We start from the raw sequence: 18,863 nt of genomic DNA, 5'->3' as shown, positions 1-18,863 counted from the left end.
CGACTGAGCCACCTATGTGCCCCAAGGTCTTATATCTAGAGTACATAAAGAACTTAGCAATAAGAAGGGTGCTGGGGGGGTCTCGGTTAAGCATCCCACTCTTTTTTTAACTTTTTTTTTTTTACATTTATTTGTTTTTGAGAGACAGAGCACAAGTCGGGGAGGGGCAGAGAGAGGAGACACAATCTGAAGCAGGGACCAGGCTCTGAGCTGTCAGGACAGAGCCCAACACAGGGATTGAACTCACAAACTGTGAGATCATGACCTGAGCTGAAGTCGGACACTTAACCAACTGAGCCACCCAGGCGCCCTGTGTCCCACTCTTGATTTCAGCTCAGGTCATGATCTCATGGTGGTGAGATTGAGCCCCGCATCAGGTTCCACGCTAACAGCCCAGAGCCTGCTTGGGATACTTTCTCTCTTTCTCTCAAAACAAACTAACAAACAAACAAACATTAAAAAAAAGAATTTAAGGTACCTGGGTGGCTCAGTTGGTTAAGCATCCAACTTCAGCTCAGGTTCGTGACTTGGATCCCTGCATCAGGCTCTGTGCTGACAGCTCAGAGCCTGGAGCCTGCTTTGGATTCTATGTCTCCCTCTCTCTCTGCCCCTCTCCTGCTCGCACTCTCTCTCTTTCTCAAAAAAATAAAATAAAATAAATTTTTAAAATGTAAAAAAACTTTAAAAAAAGAAGTTAGGGGCGCCTGGGTGGCTCAGTCGGTTAAGCGGCCGACTTCAGCTCAGGTCATGATCTTGCGGTCCGTGGGTTCAAGCCCCGCGTCGGGCTCTGTGCTGACCGTTCAGAGCCTGGAGCCTGTTTCAGATTCTGTGTCTCCCTCTCTCTCTGACCCTCCCCCGTTCATGCTCTCTCTCTCTCTGTCTCAAAAATAAATAAACGTTAAAAAAAATTTTTTTTAATAAAATAAAATAAAAATTAAAAAAGAAGTTAGTAATAAGAAAACAAACCACTTCATTAAAAATGAGCAAAATTATTAACACTTCATCAAAGAAGATATGCAGATAGCACATAAAATGATGCTCAACATCATTAACCATTAGAGAAAGTTAAATTAAAACCACAATGAGACACCACTCCACACGTATTAGAATGGCTACAAAGAAAAACAACCCTAATAATACTGAGGGCTGGTGAGAATATGGAGCAGATGAAACTCTCTTACATGGTCAGTGTAAATTTAAAATTGTACAGCCATGGGGTGCCTGGGTGGCTCAGTCGGTTAAGCGCCTGACTTTGGCTCAGGTCATGATCTCGCAGTTTGTGAGTTTGAGCCCCATGTCCAGCTCTGTGCTGACAGCTCAGAGCCTGGAGCCTGGTTTGGATTCTGTGTCTCCCTCTCTCTCTGCCCCTCCCCTAATCACCCTCTGTCTCTGTCTCTGTCTCTCTCTTTCTCTCAAAAATAAACATTTAAAAAATTTAAAAAAATAAAAATTAAAAAAGATAAAATGGTACAGCCACTTTGGAAAACAGTTTAACAGTTTATTATAAAATTAAACATACAATTATCATATGACCCATAAATTCCACTCCTAGGTACTTACCTAAGAAAAATGAAGATTTACATTCACACAAAAACCTGCACACAAATGTGTAAAGCAGCTTCATCATAATCACAAAAAACTGGAAACATAAATATCTTTTAACTGGTGAGTAGACAAACTGGTATATCCATATAGACAAATACTACTCAGCAATAAGAAAGAATAAATTACTGATACACTCAACAACCTAAATGAACGTCAAATGCATTACACTGGGTAAAAGAAGCCAAACCCAAGGGGCATCTGGGTGGCTCAGTTGGTTAAGCAACCAACTTCGGCCCAGATCATGATCTTGCGGTTTGTGAGTTCAAGCCCCACATCGGGCTCTCTGCTGTCAGCACAGAGCCTGCTTTGGATCCTCTGTCCTCCTGCCCTGGCCTCCCCCACTCTCTCACAAAAATAAATAAACATTTAAAAAAAGAAGAGACCAAACTCAAAAGACGACTTGCTGTATGATTCTATTTATATGTTGTTCAGAAAAATATAAAATTATAGGAACAGAAAATAATGACTACCAGGAACTGGGATGAAGGGAGGTATTGACTATAAAAGGGTAGTACGAGAGACATTTTTCTGGATAATAGAACTGTTCTGTATCTTGAGAGCTTGTTTGGAGGTTCTAGCACAGGAGCTCAGCTACTCGTATACTCTTGACCAAAAATCTCTCCTCCTCTATTGGGGAAGGTTGTCCTCTTCCACTGAGTGTGCAGCTTCTGGAGGGATGCACCTGGAGCAGTGAGGGTGGAAGGGGACACCCGCCAAGCTACCCAGATCAGCCAAATCAACGCTGGAGATAAATGGGGTGACAGATGTCGCAGCCAGATCATCCTAACATCCAAGAACTGCTCTGTATCTTGACTGTAGTGGTGGTTAGATGGCTGTATACAATTGTTTAAACCAATGATTCTCAACTGGGAGCAATTCTGCTCCTTAGGAGACATTTGGCAAGGGCTAGAAACATTTTTACTTACCACAACTCAAAGGGAGAGGGGATGCTATTGGCACCTTTGGGTAGAGGCCAGGGATGCTGCTAAACATTCTACAAGACAACAGAGCAAGCCCTGCAGCCAAGAATTATCTGGCCCCAAATGTCAATAGTGCCAAGGCTGAGAAACCCCGGCTTAAGCCAGAGGTCAGAAAGCTATAGCCCAAGGGCTAAATTCAGCCCACCACCTGTCTTTGTATGCCCCACAAGCTAAGAATAGTTTTTAGATTTTTTAATGATTGGGGGAAAAAAATAAAAAAATCAAAAGAAGAATATTTCATGAAAATTATATAAATTCAAATTTCAGTGTGCATAAAGTCATGCTCATTTATTTATGTATTATCTGTGGATGTTGTGGCATTCCAAAGGCAAAGTTGAGTATTTATGACAGAGATTGTATATCTACAAAGCCTAAAATATTTACTACCTAGCTCTTTATAGTTAAGTTCGCTAACCCTTGGTCTATATCCATGGAAATGTACACAAAAATTGGTAGGTTTTACTTACATAAAATTTTTAAAGTGAATTTTAAAATGTGAAATTATAGATGCCTACACTGATTTAGTATGAGCTGTGCTAACACACTCATTTCTGTAAATGTGCATGTCCTTTCTGGTTTTTCTGACAGAAGATAAATAGTGAATAATAGGAATTTATCACTGACTGGGTTCTGATGTGAAATTTTCCTATTTAAAAAAAAATCATATGCACCATCTCTGACCGTGAAGAATCTCATTCAGTTTCCTGGACACAGAGACAGTTCTCCAGAGAAGACATCTGTGATGAAGCAGCTAATACCCCGTGCACTTGTCATCAGATCAGTAACGGGGTCTGACTGGGTCTCTCTGACCGTGAATGCTCCCGGACTGAATGGGGCATTTATCACCCTGTCTCGGGCAAACCAGCTGACCATCATGCACATGGGCCCAAGAGCCTGTGAATTAGCTCCTGTCCATTAGCCCCTGTCCAAACACTCTGGCCCTAGTACTGCAGTCACGTTATCAGTCCCCTTCAGACCCTGGAAGCGTGATCAGGCATGAGCTCCCTGTCTCCTGCCATCCCTCATCTCCACTTGGACAAACCGTCAGTTAATTAGCTAATGTGGGTAAAAATGCTCGAAGCTGAAAAATGCTCAGCTGGGCTATTATGATTATCATCTGCCGGATCCCCTCCCTCTAATTCCTTCCACCCCAGAGTCAGCCCACACGACACCTTGCCGTCTGTGGATGGGAAAATTCCAGAGGAGGTCACTAAGTAGTCACCCATGTTTAAGGCCAGAGCCCCCCAGCCTCCTGATACTGATACTATGCCAAATGGTACCATAAATCCTGAAGCCCAGGGTCTGGCTTGACTTTCCTCATTTAAAGGAATTGCAGCATGGCAGATCTCGGATTCCCCCAAATTATCGAATTTTGGATGATCTTTGATTTCTTTCTTCAGCTAGATAGATCATTTAGAAAGTCAAAACAGCCTTTTGAAAAGATTATGCGGGAATCATAGCATTATCTGCTCCCAGTTTACAGAGATTTAAGCCTGACATTCCTAGGGCCAAAACTCAATTCTCCACATCTCTCAATTCAAGCCGCTTCAAGAACTCCCTGTCCAGAAAGTTGACCCCTGAAGGACAGAGTGATGGCTAGAGTGCCCCAAGCTGCTAAAGTTTCATGCAGTTATCAAATCCCAAAACAGGAAGGTGCCCGGGCAGACACATGTTACTCCTATCCATCTCCCCTTTCTGAAAAATCTTTCTGTGGGGTGGGACTGAAAATAGCTGACCTTAATTGCCAAAGCCCGATTTCAGAAGAGTTAAAAGCATAATTTCATTGTAACCATATTTGGGCGATTCCTGTATGTTCCCTGATGATCCTTAGAGACCAGTTAGAGTATCCTGTTTCTCCCTGCACATCTATCATCCTTCCTCTCCATCTCCATTTCTAAGGTCTCATCAGTTCTCACCGGGGCAGCTGTTATAGCCTCTGCACTGGGTCCCTGCTACCATCCCTTGTATCCCTGTAAGCTGACTTAAGCCCTTCTCTTCTCCTTTATAGCCAGACAGATCATTCTAAAACACAGTCATGACCATATCACTCCCCGCCTAAAAATGTTTAACAGCTCTATATCATTGACAAAGTCCAAACTCCTTAACTTGACAGTAAATCCCTTCAAAATTTTGTCCCTACTTCTCACCTTCCAACACATTATGCTTACACCATACCAGGCAATTCCCCCTTCCCCATGTGACTTGGGCATGCCAGCCTCTGTGCCCATGCTCATACCTTTTTCTTCCTTCTGGAATGTCCTTTCCTCCTCATCTGCATCCATGAAAAACCTTTCTTCAAAGTTCAGCCCAAATGCCACCTCCTCCAGGAAGCCTTCCATAAACTCACCCCTGAAGGGCCACAGCACTTTACCAGTTATTCTCTTGGGCCTGTTTTGCTTTCTATGGTGGTTATTAATGTACAGATGCCCTCTCCCTCATGGAACAATAAGAATATTAAAAAATCCCTATAACCTAGTGTAGCATATAGTAGGTGCTGGTAATCATTAGTGACTGATGAACAAACTGCAACAGACCGATTATAGGTTAATGAAAGCATGAATCAGAGGAAGGGAACTGGGATGCAGGGAGAAGCGCATGTCATAAAAAAAAAGTGGTCAACAAGGTCGAAGACTTAGCTGTCATCTTAATAACAACAGCTTGCAAGCCCTTGGTATTATGCTAAGCATTATCACATTTATTCAACACATCACTCTAAGACACAGGTACTATTATCATCTCCATTTAGTAGGTGAGAAACTGAGGCTCAGAGACACCAAATTCATTGTTTCAGCCACTGGCCTCTTTGTTGATCTTTAAATACATCCCACATACTCCCACTTCTGAGTCTTTACACTTGCTCTACCCTTTGCCTGAAACATTCTTCCCCCAAATGCAGGCAGGGCTGGCTTCTTCCCTTCTTGTAGGTCTCTGATCAAATATCACTTTACCAATGAAGTCTCCTCTGTCCACCCTATATAAAATGGCATATAGTCCCCTGGTTAGGGGCAAAGCCCAGATTTAAAACCAGTTCTGACTCCAAAGCCAGATGACAAGGTAATAGTCATGTGGGTCAAAGGGAATAGAAGTCTCCATCACTAAACCAATCGCTGTGATGATTGGTCAGGCCAGGGTCTCAATGCTCATTCCTGGAATTCAGGGGTGGGGCAAACCCATTTAAACCATATGGACCAAAATAGAGAAGGGATGTTCCTCAAAGGAAAATTGTCCTTTCCACCTCATCTGCATCCATGAAAAACCTTTCTTCAAAGGTCAGCCCAAGTGCCACCTCCTCCAGGAAGCCTTCCATGAACTCACCTCTGAAGTGCCACAGCACTTTGCCAGTTATTCTCTTGGGCCTGCTTTGCTCGAAAAACCTTTCTTCAAAGGTCAGCCCAATGCCACTTCCTCCAGGAAGCCTTCCATGAACTCACCTCTGAAGTGAATGAAGACTATAACCAAAAGGAAGAGAGAATTCCAGGCAGGTAAAAGCAATACATGTTCACAACAATGGCCAAACCCTACCAGTTTCTCAAAAGTAGATGAATTTGCCAGATTGGACCAAATCATTGACCTAGTAGATTTATGTTGCTCTGACCTTCAAGAAACTGCTCAGCACCAAAAAACTGAGATTCCATTTTTCACTTAACAAATTAGCAAGATCTTTGTTTTCAATGTTAACACTTCTGTCAGGGTGATGGAGTGTAAGTGGCAGAACCATTCTTTCTGGAAAGCATTTTGGAAATACATATCAAGATCTCTAAAAATATTTTTTAAAGTTTCTTTATTTATTTTTGAGAGAGAGAGAGAGCATACAAGCAGGGGAGGAGCAGAGAGAGAGAATCCAAGCAGGATCTGCACTGTCAGCACTGAGCCTGATGCAGGGCTGGATGCAGGGCTTGGTGTGGGGCTCAGTGCCAGGCTTGAACTCATGAAGCATGAGATCATGACCTGAGCCGAAATCAAGAGTTGGATATGCTTAACTGACTGAGCCATGCAGGTACCCCTAAAAATACTTTGATCCTCTAACCCAGTAATTCCACTTCTAGAAAAATTTGTAAAAAAATTATATATATATATATATATATATATATATATATGTCATCTGAGGGGCATATAATATATAATTATATATAATTATAATAATGCAAAATACGGATAAAGATTTATGCATCAAGATTTTCATCACAGAGTTCTTATAATAACAAAAAAGAAAGAAAGAAAAAGGGAAAAGAAGGGCACCTGGGTGGCTCAGTCAGTTAAGCATCTGACTCTTGATTTTGGCTCAGGTCATGATCTCATGGGTTCGTCAGATCGAGCCCCGCATTGGGCTCTGAGCTGATGGTGAGAAGCCTGCTTGGGATACTCTCTCTCCCTCTCTCCCTCTGTCCGCCCCCCCAAAATAAATAAACATTAAAGTAACTTGTTTTTTAAAAAAGAGGGAAAAGAAGAAGGAAAGAAAATCTCTAATTGTAAGAATTAGAGATTGGTAAAATAAAATATAGCAACTCCATATAGTAGAAGATTGTGCAGTGACCAAATTAAATGATGTGAGATAGTTCATATAGATTCATTGAGTAAGAAAGCAAGATACAAAATTGTCTACACAGTGTATTAACCATGTAGAAGAAAGCCACATGTGCCCAGAAATGAAAAAGAATAAATATATAAAAATGCTAGTACTGTTTATCTCTACTTGCTGGATGCTTTACATATATTTTTTTCTTCTTACTTGCTTATGTTTTCCACAATGAGCAAAAATTATTTAGACCTTGTTTGAAAGTAACCCCTTCTTAGCTCCTAAGAATTTGGCTGCCCACTTACCATGTCAGTCTGTCTCAGTCATTTGGACACCTGGGGAAAAACACTTGGTGGGTGACAGATTAAGATCAGCAATATTTAGGGGCGCCTTGGTGGCTCAGTTGGTTAAGGGTCTGACTTCGGCTCAGGTCATGATCTCACAGTTCATGAGTTTGAGCCCCGCGTCGGGCTCTGTGCCGACAGCTCAGAGCCTGGAGCCTGCTTCAGATTCTGTATCTCCCTTTCACTCTGCCCCTCCCCTGCTCATGCTCTGTCTCTCTCTGTCTCAAGAATAAACATTTAAAAATTAAAAAAAAAAATCAGCAATATTTTTTGTGTCTTACAACTTTTCTCCCATCATTCACAGGAAGATCAGTTTTTCCTGTATTTGCCAGTCCTCCCTTAAAATCCATCACTTCATCACATGATGCCTCTTTTTTTTTTTTTTTCTAAGTAAAACAAAACCTGGGAATGGAACATAAACTTGTGCTGAACCCTAATATGAAAATGAGTAGGCACTGGGCTTCCAACTGCCAGTGAAGTGCCAGTGCAGAAGGGCTGTCCAGGCTGATGGATGCCAGAGACAGGTAAATGGGCCCCCATTTCAGGCCTGAAATGCCTGCAAGAATTCCAACCTACCACCTTTTGGGTTCTGTGGACACATTCTACCTAGAGGCCCCTCAGATGACAAGGTCTCTCTCACTGCAGGCAATGGCTGGTTGCCAAAGATTGCTGGACTGGGAGACAGAAAACTAGATTATGTTTCTATGACAACACAAATGGTACCACCTCCAGGAAGCTTTCTGTGCCTCCTTCCCTGATCCCCACTGCCTCTCCATATTACATTTCTCCCCCAAGGAGTCATGGCTCTGGGTACTTTCCTTGCTCCTCTTAGAGCAAATGTGGTGATGTGGCAGCTGGTACTGCGAGAAGACATCACACAGACCTTGGTTCACTTCCTGACTCTTGTCACTCAATTCCTGAACCTCAGTTTCCTCAGCTGTAAAATGGAGACAGTAATCTCAGCAGCACACAGAACTGCCCCCATCCCAGAACCTGACAACCCGATCCTCAAGCTCCTGTAACATGATTGTGCCCAAAGAAACTGCCTAGCAGCCCAGAACCACAAGAGAATACTCACTAGGCCCGGCATTGTGGTGGCAGGCACCCCCCCCCCCCCAACCTCCCCACCCAGATCTCCAGCCAGCCGCAGCCAGGGAACAGACAGCCAGCAGTGGCTAATGATACCTCTCCCATCTTCTGGACAGAGTAATTGCCAGGTGGGATGGCAAGACCCCAATTATTAAGGGTCTGTCCAGGGGTGTGGCCACAGACATGTCCAAAACTGAATTCAGCTTCCCCTCAAACGTATTACCCTTCCTGCTCCCTATCTCAGAGAATAGCATCACCCAGGGGACTCAAATTGGAGATCAGGATATGGTCCTCACAACTCCTTCTCACTTATGTCTCTCATTCCATCACCAAGTCCTGTCATTTCTACCTCTCAGATCCATCCATTTCCTCCCATCCCAGGGCTGCTGCTGTGGTTCGTGCCACTACCCACCTCTTCACAGGTCTCCTGGCCTCTACCCTGCACATCTCCTCCTGCCACTGATGAAGATGCCTCAATAGCTCTCAGAAAACCAGCCTCAGTAATTGTAAGTCCCCCACCTTGCCCCAGTTTGGTCCCAGCTTACCTTTCTAACCTCATCTCCACTCCTTGCCTCATGTCTGTAGTTTCCCCAAATTCACTGTCCTGTTTCTCACCTGCCTGTTTTTGCTCATGTCATTCCCTGTCATTAATGTTCTTCTCTTCCTCTCTTTTCCACTGACTAGCTCCTTTTCATATAAGACTTAGCTCAGATTTCCATTCTTCCAGAAGGCTTTTTGCTCCTCCATTCCCCACACACTCCCAAACTAGATTAAGTGTTCCCCTTGTTGCCACTTACTGAGCACTGTTCCAAGCACCTTTGATGCCTTAACTCATCTAATCTTCACAGCAAACCCTGTGTCTAGGCTCTCCTATTACTACTTTACAGGTAAGAGAACTGAAGCTTATAGAAGTTGAAGCAAAACTACCAAGGCCAAATAAGTGCCTAGTAGTGCTGAAACCCAGGTCTATTTACTTTTTTTTTTCCTTAATAAAAAAATCTGCATTGTTCTTTTCTGATTATGAAAGTACCAAGAAAAAGGTAAGAATTACTCTTCTTTTTGTCATTTTGGTGAATTCCCTTGGTCTGGCATGCAGTAGGCAAAGTAAGCGCCAGTTCTCTATGCCTATATATACATGCTGATTTGGATAGCATTTTATATAAACTGTTCACACCCTTCCTGCAGTTTCCTGAATCTGGAGCTCTTGGGAGTGCACCGAGCACCCCCCTCCCGCTTCCATCCAGTCCCTAGTAGTACCAGGCTCTCGGTCCTCTGAGGTGTAACTACAGCTTACTTTCCCGGCGAGATGAGGACAGGGACGGGTCGAATTGGTTCTTAGTGCACAGACCACATCTGTACACAAACCAGAGTCCAGAGACCAGGCGAGGTGAGCGGCGCTCAGGCTTGGGGCGGCCCCTCCCAAGGCCCGGGATTCCCCCTCGCTCCACCCCCACGCTCTCCAGCCCCACACTTTCTCACCTCTGTACCCAAACCTCAGGCCCGGACCTCGAGGCCACGGTCCCGCCCGCCCCAGGTGCCCCCACCCCCACACTCCTACGCCTCGGGTCTTCCGCACCGCGGCTTCCGGCTGCCCACTCAGCGCACCCGAGGCACCCGGCTCGGTTAATTACAGCCCCGCCCCCAGGCCCCTGGCTGCCTCAGCAGCCCAACTCCCTGGCTCCCACCGCGTCCCCGGCTGCAACCGCGGGAGCTGCTAACTGGGAAACTACCGGCCCCGTCCCCCACCCAGTTCAAGGCCCTGGCGCCCTTGGGTCAGGGCCGGAGGAGGCAGGCACTTCCAGACAAGTGCTGGCGCCGGGTGCGTCGCACTTGACGGAAAGGACGCCTGAGAATAAATCCGGAGCGGATTTGCATCACATCAGCAGGGGAGGGCTCGCTGCCACCGAAGTTCCAAAGCGGAGGACGTCCCCGACCTGTCCCGGCCCAGTGGCGGGTTTAGGAGCAGTGGGGAGTGGGAGGGAAGCTGCTTAAAGGGAAGAGGTGTGTGCCCTGGCCGCGAAAGCTGGGGCAGGAAGCCAGCTAGTGGGGAGTAATCTCCTCTCCTTGGCTGGGCTGGACCTCAGCCTGGGCTTGGGTCCTCGTGGAAGGAAGTGGGGACAGGGGTTTTCTGTGCATGTGTGTAACTTGGATGAAAGGAAACAGCGCGGCCCGGACGGTGGGAGAGCCTAGCAATCCCCACCCATACTGCTAAGACTCTCCCAGCCGTGGTCTTCTGAGATCCCCCTACCGCCGCGGGAGCCCCTGTATCCCGGTGACCTGAACCTCTGTGACTACTGTGTGCTCATAGAGCAGACAGTCCTGACCTCAGGTCCTAGCCTTGGCTTAGACTATAGGCCATCAGACTTCCACTCCACCCACATGGCCAGTCTTTGCAGGGCAACTCATTCATGTCTTTCTGTGAGGCTGCTCATGCTGTCTCTCAGCCACAAAGTCTTTTACCCCTTTTTATCAGCTAAAATATTGCTCCCTCTTTAAGCCCAGCTCTAAAACCACCTAAAGATCTTCACTGAAGCCTAAGGGTCAGTGCCCCTGCCTCTCTAGGCCCCCAGTGTACAAAGTCTGGACTTCTCTTTTAGCCCTGACACTTCTCTTGTGTATCTACCAAGCCTGTTTTCTCTGTTAGACTGCAAGTTTTCAAGAAAAAGAGTCAGGACCGATTCAACTGTGTCCTCAGGGCCAATGGGAGTGTCTGGGACTTGGTGGGGACAGCACTGGCTGCTGTGTGATCTTTGGCAAGTCCTCTCCCTTTCTGAACTTCAAACTCCTCCCTCACCCTTACAGTGAAGGATTTGGATGAAACCGTCCCCAGGGTTGCCTCCAGCTCTGACCCTGTGAGCCAGTGACTTCCTGGATCCCCAAGCCTCATATAATGACCAATATTGGGAAGGGCAGGGGTCAGGGTTCCATTTGAAATTCTTCCACTTCCACTTGAGTCAGTTAACAGAGGCAACTGTAGGAGCCCCTGGGTGACTCAGGGAGTTAAGCATCAGCCCTTGGTTCAGTTCGTGATCTCATAGTTCGTGAGTTTGAGGCCTGCATCGAGTGAACAAGAGCTACACTTCTCTCTCTCTCCCTCTCTCTCCGTCCCTGGCTCACTTGTGCCCTCTCTCTCTTAAAAAAAACAAAACAAAACAAAACAAAAACAAAAAAACAGAGGCAACTGTGCAAGGTTGATGAAGCTTAGGAATCCAAAAGTTTCTAGGAACTTCAAGGAGGTGAGTCTAGTGACAACACACCATGATGCTAACCCAGCTGGAAAGTCCCCTGCCCCCAAGGTTCCAGGGGCCTGACAACCAGTGCCAGCAGGGGTGGGGGTGTGTAGTGGGGGTGGGGGTGTGGGGTTGGTTAGGCCATCCCAGAAAGTGAAGAATCCCCCCATTCACAGCCCCTCTCCAACCGATACACACTATCTCCAGGAACAGTGGCAGCAGTCCCTTAACCCCCTGAAGACCAGCCCAGGACCACCCTACTCTCCACTCCAACCCCTTACACACCCACCCCACCCCAGCTCTCTCCAATCTGAGTTGAGAACACCCAGAGTCCCCAAGAGGAGACTCAGTTCAGCTCTCTCATAGCACAGGCTGTCAGCCCCTATTGCACACTTCCTTAAAAGGAACTCCTTAAATTCGGGGTCAGCCACATGGATTACCTTCACTTTACCCGTTGAAGCCACATGGATTAATGCTAATCTGAAAACACAGCCCTCAAATTAGGACAGACCTAGCTGAGTTTCCAGTCCTCCCTAGCTGAATGACCTTAGGCATGTTATTTATCTTCTTCGAGCCTCAGTTCCTTCATCTATAAAATGGCAGCAATGATTTATATACACAGTGGTTGTGAGCAACCTATAAGATTTATAAAACACCTGTCATAGGAACTGACATATGTAGGATGGCAAATGTAAGTATTATTTATATTCCCTATTCCCTCCATTTTCCCTGAAGCTGCCTGACCCTTTCTCTGGAAGCTGGGAATGCAGACGTCTAAAATGGAACTGATCTGGACAAAACCAGGACTATGAAATAATAAAACCTGTGCATAGGACTCAATTATAGACTTCAAAAGAAAGCAAAGGATGTTTGAGGGACACAATTTGCCAAAGGTCATATAGCAGATGGAGGTAGGTAGAATGGCAGGCAAGCAGGGAGAGGGAGGCAAATGGGGATGTGGGCCGAGGTCGGGGCTGAGGTCGGGGCTGAGGTATTGAGCTGAATCCAAGGACTGACAGCCGAACAAGAGGGTCTCCAACTGACATTGCCCTGTTTCCCATGCCCAGAAGGGCTTGGCATTTGCCTCTCTCTGGAACTGCTCCTTCTGGGTTCCTGAGTTTGCAGTAGTTTCCCAGAAATGCTAGGTAAATATCCCTGTTGTTTACTGAGTTCCCATACTGACAAGAGTCCCCATACCAAGTGCTGCCTCATCTTTGGCTCCTTCTTCGGAGATACTTCTCCCAGCACCACCCCAGGCAGATGCCCTCCACAAGGTCCCTTACCAAGGCCTTGCTAGGGGCTCTGCACCCCACCTACCCCACAGCATGATCTTGTTCACGGGTCAGCATCTTCTTTAGAGAGTCTGCTCTTCCCAGCAGCCCCAAGAAATTGTGGTATATGAAATATTTTCTACTTAGTACTTTTCTTCCCAAAAAAGTCAGACGTGGCTTGCCATTCCATTACTAACCTTTGAAAATGTCTTGGGGCTGGTGTTATTCCCACTCTTGGAGAAATCGGAGGCATTGTGGCTGGTGTACTTGCGACTTGATAATTTTTTCTCTAGGCTAGGTTTTCTTCTTCTTCTTCTTCTTCTTCTTCTTCTTCTTCTTCTTCTAGTTCCCCTCTCTCTCTCTCCCCCTCCTGCCACCCCACCCCCCTCATCGTCAGGAACCAAGATATGTCCTCTTGGAAGTTGTCTGTTCTGTCTGGTTTATTACAGGCTTCTTAATTTAGGATATCCTAAGCTCATATGTCCTGAGCTCTCCGCCTCCTTCTTAGTGTTCATGTGTGAACTCCTTTGCCCATCCCCAATGGGGGAACCTCTAGTTTATTTATTTATTTTTTAAGTTCATTTATTTTGAGAGAAAGAGAGAGAGAGAATGGGCAGAGAGAGGGAGAGAGAGCGAATCCCAAGCAGGCTCTGCACATCAGCACAGAGCCCCATGTGGGACTCAAACCCACAAACTGAGAGATCATGACCTGAGCTGAAATCAAGAGTCAGAGGCTTAATGGACTGAGCCACTCAGGTACCCGGGAATCCTCTAGTTTAGACATTCACCTGAAGGTAAGGATTTCACTAATTGATTTCTCAAGACTTCTAATTCAAGGATACTCTAAACTTGTGATCTGGGAGTCAGTGATGCCAGAATTCTATATTCCTGATTCTGTAACTCAGATTTCACCATGCTAGAATTCTGTGATGCTAAGATTCCATGACTCTGGATTCTATGCATTTAGAATTTTATGTTTTTTTGTGTTTCATGAATTTGTCATTGACTTAGTGACAATAACCAGGATTCACTTGTCCTGGGTTTCTGTGTTTGTTTTCCACAGGATGGAAGTCTCAGTTCTGGGCTCCCTCCTCTGAATTCACTGAAGGCAGGGAAGGAGATGATTAGATAGGTAAAGGTAACATTCCCACTTCCCCTGGGGCTTCAGGGCAGCCCAGCATACAGTCCACCTCCCTCCCCCCAAGTCATTTGGGCTGCAAGTATTTGAGTGTAGCAGGAAAAGCAGGCTCCTTTGCAGCCCTTCCACCCAGCTTCCTTTCCTCCCTGGCCTGCCCCGCCCCAGGATCCGGGAAAGAAAGTTAACTGGGAGGCTGGCCCGGTCAAATGGGCAGAGGGGGAGGGAGGGCTGAGTACAGGGCAGGGCAGGTAGCCAATGAAGTAGGTATGGGAGATTCCCCAGGGAGCCCTGTAGCTTTCTCCGAAGGTGAGGAAGGAACAGAGGACGGAAGTGGGGGTGTGGGTGAGGGTACTGGTCAGGGTGGGGTGACCGGTATTGCATTGTAAGGCTGGAGCTGGGCTTCCTGCCATTGACCCATTGGTGACAAGGGACCTCCAGCCTGGCGCCCTGGGAGTGGTCTGGTCTGGTCCCTACCCATTAACTTTGTGTTTCTGTGCCTGACTCAGACTCCCAGGAAAACCCAGAGGGCAGAAATTGGGGATGGGGAACCTGATCCTCCAGGGGTCCTTCCTGGGAGGGCCACCTGAGGCCAAGAAAGGGGACAGGATTTTCCAAGGATCACACTAAGGTTTGGGACAGAGCAAGGACTGGAATTCTGAGCTCCAGCTTGCAGCCCAGAGCTGTTCTCCCAACACTCCAAAAGGTCCCAGTTTTACAAAATACTCCCACAACAGGACAGCTTGGGCGGACTCTGGGATGGAGGACGGGCCCGCCCCCAGGCAGCCTCCCCACAGCTGTCTGGACCCCTCCTCCAGCCCCCAGGCGCTTGGCTGAAGCTGCCAAACCCGATTTTCCGGTGGCTGCCCAGAAGCTGGCTGGAGCGGGAAGCCTTCTCTGGGCCGGGACCCCTCAGGCCACTGTCCTCTTCCTCCTGCCCTTCTGCCCCCACCACTTGCTCTTACTCGGAGCTGTGCCACCACCACTTCCTCCTCTGTCAGCCAGCAGTCTCCCCTGCCCAGCACCAGGAGGTGTGATCCAGCACTGCCCCTCTCTGTTTCAGTTTTCTCATCTGCAGATGGAGGACTAAGGACTGGCTTGATTCCCAGGGATCAACTGTGAGGAGGCTCCAGAACAAAGGGGCTGTGAATAACAGTGGCTCCCCACTTGGGTGGTGGGTTGGTGCAATGTTGGAAGCACAGCCTGGGGTGTGAGAAGGAAGCTCTGTTCTGGAGTGTGCTTTTGGGGTAGAAGGTGCAAGGTAAAGGAGGGTGCCCCTCTGGTGTCCTCAGGCTATCTCATGAGACAGAAAGAGACAGAGAACATCCATCATCCCAGACTGAGTCCCCTTGTTACTAATGTTCAGAGTTCTTGCCACAGTTTGGTGGCAAGCCTGTGTGGTCTGTTTAATGTCTGTCTCCCACCGAGCTGTAACACCCACCAGGAAGAACTCCTGCTGTCTTGCACACTGCTCTATCTCCAGAACTTGGCACCCTCCCTGGCACATGGCAGGCACTACTGCCTGAGACAGAGTTTCAGACTGAAAAGCAGAAGAAGAGGCACCCTAGGGGCTGGAGACCAGCCGGGTGTGCTCACCTAACCAGGCTCCTGCTCCAGGCTGCCACATGGCCCAGGCCTCTTCCTCTGGGGTTCTCAACCTCCAGGGAGCCCTGCTGGGGTGGGAATGAGTGAGCTGTACCCAGTCATCCAGGGGTCACCTAGACTGGAGTGGTGGGTGCCCTCTGGCTGCAGCTGCCTCTGGGAGCCTGGAGGGGGAGGGGCCGACAAGAAGCCCGTCATTGCAGAGGGAGCTAAAAATAGCCAGAAGAGATGATGTCATCAGGTTCCCACAGCTCAGCACCCCCCTCACTCACACACATACACACACATCCTCACAGACACAGATACACACAGACACAAGTGTGGACACACACACACACACACACATACATACACACAGACACACACACACACACTCTGCTAGGGGAGGGAAGCTTCTGGGTTCCTGGGCTGCAGGGGCAGGGAAGTCTGGTGAGTGTGTCTGCACGTGTGCAGGTGTCTATGTGTGCCTGGGTTTGCATGAGTGTGATTGCATGTTTCTATCTATATGCTTATGTGCTTGTCCAGATGCATGCATGTCTGTGTGTTCATTTGTAGGCATGTGTATGTGCTGTTACATATGCCATGTGGGGAGGGCCATGTGCATTAGTGTCAGTGTTTATCTCTGTTTATAAGTATGTACTTGCATGCACCTGTGTTTGTTGCTTTGTGTGTCTGTGAGTCTACTTATATTTACATGTCTGCATATGTTCATGGACTGTGGCATGTGTCTTTATATGTGTGGGCCCCTCTGTGGACCTTGGGCACTAGCCCAGCCACCTTCCTGCCTCCCCCTTCCCCCCACCCCAGCCAGCACTGTCTGGGCATGATGTGTTAGTGAATTCTCTGCCGCTTCCTCCTCTCAGGTCCCAGTCTCCGGCAAGCCTTAGAGTGGAAGGACACAGACACAGTTCATTTTTTCCTCACAGGCTTCTTAAACCCCAGGAGGCCAGGACAAAGCTCTCAGACTTCACTCTCACCCCCACCCCGCAGGGAAGGGAGCCCTGGCATAAAGTGACACACACCCAGGCATAAAGTGACACCTCAGAGACCGAGTCCCTCACAACGTTTCCCACCACTGAGACACAATTCCATGGAGATACACCCCACAGAAATGCAGCTACACCTGATGACACATGGGCACACACTCAGAAATCCAAATGGAAAATCCCCAGGCCAGAGTGCTTAACACCCTCCCCCTTTCTGGACTCAAACTCAGTCTTGCCCCACCCCTAACCACCGCAGCTCAGCTGACAGTCCTGGAAAACACTGGCCTCGGGGAACAGCTAGGGGGCTGAAGGTGACCAGTCCTCCTCAGAAGCAACCCTCTCCTCCTTCAGGCTGCCCCTCACTCTCTCTCCTGACCTTCATTCCTCTTAGCTGAAGCCTCTGTCTGGCACACCAGTAGCCTTACCCTCGACACACAGCCGGCCACAAAGTCACAATCTATTGCAGAGGCACACTCAGCCACAGGTCTGCTCAGACTCCCATCTCCACACACACTCAGACACACACACCAACAGCTACTTCTGCACACTGGCCATCATAGGCACAGAGCCACATAACATCTCACATTCAAGCACTCGTGGAGTTACACTCAAGTAGTGAAATCTCTTTCATCCTATCTCTTTCTGATCTGTGGCTCTACCTCCCTCCTCAAGGATCTGGCTCCCTATAACTTCCAAGATGTCTATGGAGACCCTTTTCCCTGTGCAGTGCAGGAAGGATCCCTACCTCCCAGGGCAGATCAAAAGCTGAGGCCAAAGATGGAGAAATGGTGTGTGTTGCCGACCTTGTCCTGTCCTTCCATTGCCTAACTGTGATCCCTGCTGTTGTCACTAAAGCCCGCCCCTGGGAGCATTCAGCCCCAACCCTGCCCTCATACCCTGCTGCATATTTATCTGGAAACACCTTGGAATGGAGTAAGGCAGTTGGAGCAGAATTGATTGTATTTGTCTGCTGTTAACCACCCAGGGCCCTTAGGAGATGCAGGTCCGGAGACAGCCAAGCTTCTAGACTAGTTTCTGGACATTTCTAGAAGATCAGAAAGCTGCCAGGTTGACAGAGGTGTCTGAGAACTAAGGAGAAGAAGGAAAGGGAAGAGTGTGAGGAAGACAGCAGTTCTGGAAGCTCTACTGCTCTTAGATTCACAGTCTCCCAAGCCCTCTGCTTTTAGTCAATATGCCCTCCATTAAGGCTCTGAGCCTTTAGGATGTCTACTATCAAGACCCCACCATACTTTTGGGGTGGTATTTCTCACAGAGTGTGCCTCCTAGAATGCCTATGCGGGGCTAAAGTGGGGGAAAACTAATGGCTCTGTTTTGCCAACCCCCCCACCCTGCCTCAGGGCCCTTGGCTAACCTGGTGGTGGAAGGATCCACACACTGGTGGTGGTGACGGTGTGAGTGTTGTTGATATCTGTGGCCAGGGTGGCAAAATTGGTGGCTGCAGTGGTAGGAGTTCTGCCTTGGGGTTTCTGCCGATACCTTCTACGGCTACACTTGAACATCCTGGGAAATCGAGGCCTAGGCCAGCCCATCCCTGGCCTGCGGTAGCGGAATCTTAAGCCCCGGGGCCGAGGGGCACGGGCAAGCTGAGAAGGGCCCATGGGCACAGGGAGCTTCTGTAGTATGCCTGAGGGCACTACTGGCCAGGGCAGCTGGGGCCTCTATGACATAGAGTCTGCATAAGGGCGGTGCTCTTTATTATAGGTCCTGGTCCCCAGCCCATCCCCATGGGTCAGACTTCCTCACAATTCTCTCCACAGGTCCAGCCCAAGGGCCAGAAAACCTCAGCTTGGCCCCTAGGGAAAAGGAACTCTGAGTAGGGGAAAATTACTCCCTCACTTTCTCATTTATCCGCATTAACAATATTAACAATATTTATTAAGCATTTACTGTGTGTCAAACAGTACTGAGCACTTTACAAACACTATCTCTTTATTTATTTATTTTTTTTAATTTTTTTTTCAACGTTTTTATTTATTTTTGGGACAGAGAGAGACAGAGCATGAACGGGGGAGGGGCAGAGAGAGAAGGAGACACAGAATCGGAAACAGGCTCCAGGCTCCGAGCCATCAGCCCAGAGCCTGACG

General features: G+C 47.8%; 1 protein-coding gene across 1 annotated transcript; it reads right to left on the bottom strand.

The window, feature by feature from the left end:
* Nucleotides 1-17,700: 17,700 nt before the first annotated feature.
* On the bottom strand, nt 17,701-18,434 carry P3R3URF (PIK3R3 upstream open reading frame). Its single transcript, XM_058717565.1, has 2 exons — nt 18,131-18,434; nt 17,701-17,847 (listed from the first exon to the last, which is right to left on the bottom strand). The coding sequence occupies exons 1-2, from the start codon at nt 18,375-18,377 to the stop codon at nt 17,804-17,806; spliced, it is 291 nt and encodes a 96-aa protein (XP_058573548.1). The 5' UTR covers nt 18,378-18,434; the 3' UTR covers nt 17,701-17,803.
* Between the last annotated feature and the right edge of the window lie 429 nt (nt 18,435-18,863).

Source organism: Neofelis nebulosa, chromosome 2 (genome assembly GCF_028018385.1).
Source record: "Neofelis nebulosa isolate mNeoNeb1 chromosome 2, mNeoNeb1.pri, whole genome shotgun sequence".
NCBI classification, from domain to species: Eukaryota; Metazoa; Chordata; class Mammalia; order Carnivora; family Felidae; genus Neofelis; species Neofelis nebulosa.
The sequence above is the reverse complement of the archived record's forward strand: the minus strand, read 5'-3'. Positions and strand labels throughout refer to the sequence as shown.

What these genes read in the sequence shown, in the direction of transcription:
- P3R3URF (XM_058717565.1), bottom strand. Translation starts at nt 18,377, where the DNA reads ATGGGCCCTTCTCAGCTTGCCCGTGCCCCTCGGCCCCGGGGCTTAAGA. An exon ending in GTGGATCCTTCCACCACCAG is followed by an intron (nt 17,848 to 18,130) that starts GTTAGCCAAGGG and finishes TCTTCTCCTTAG; the next exon opens with TTCTCAGACACCTCTGTCAA.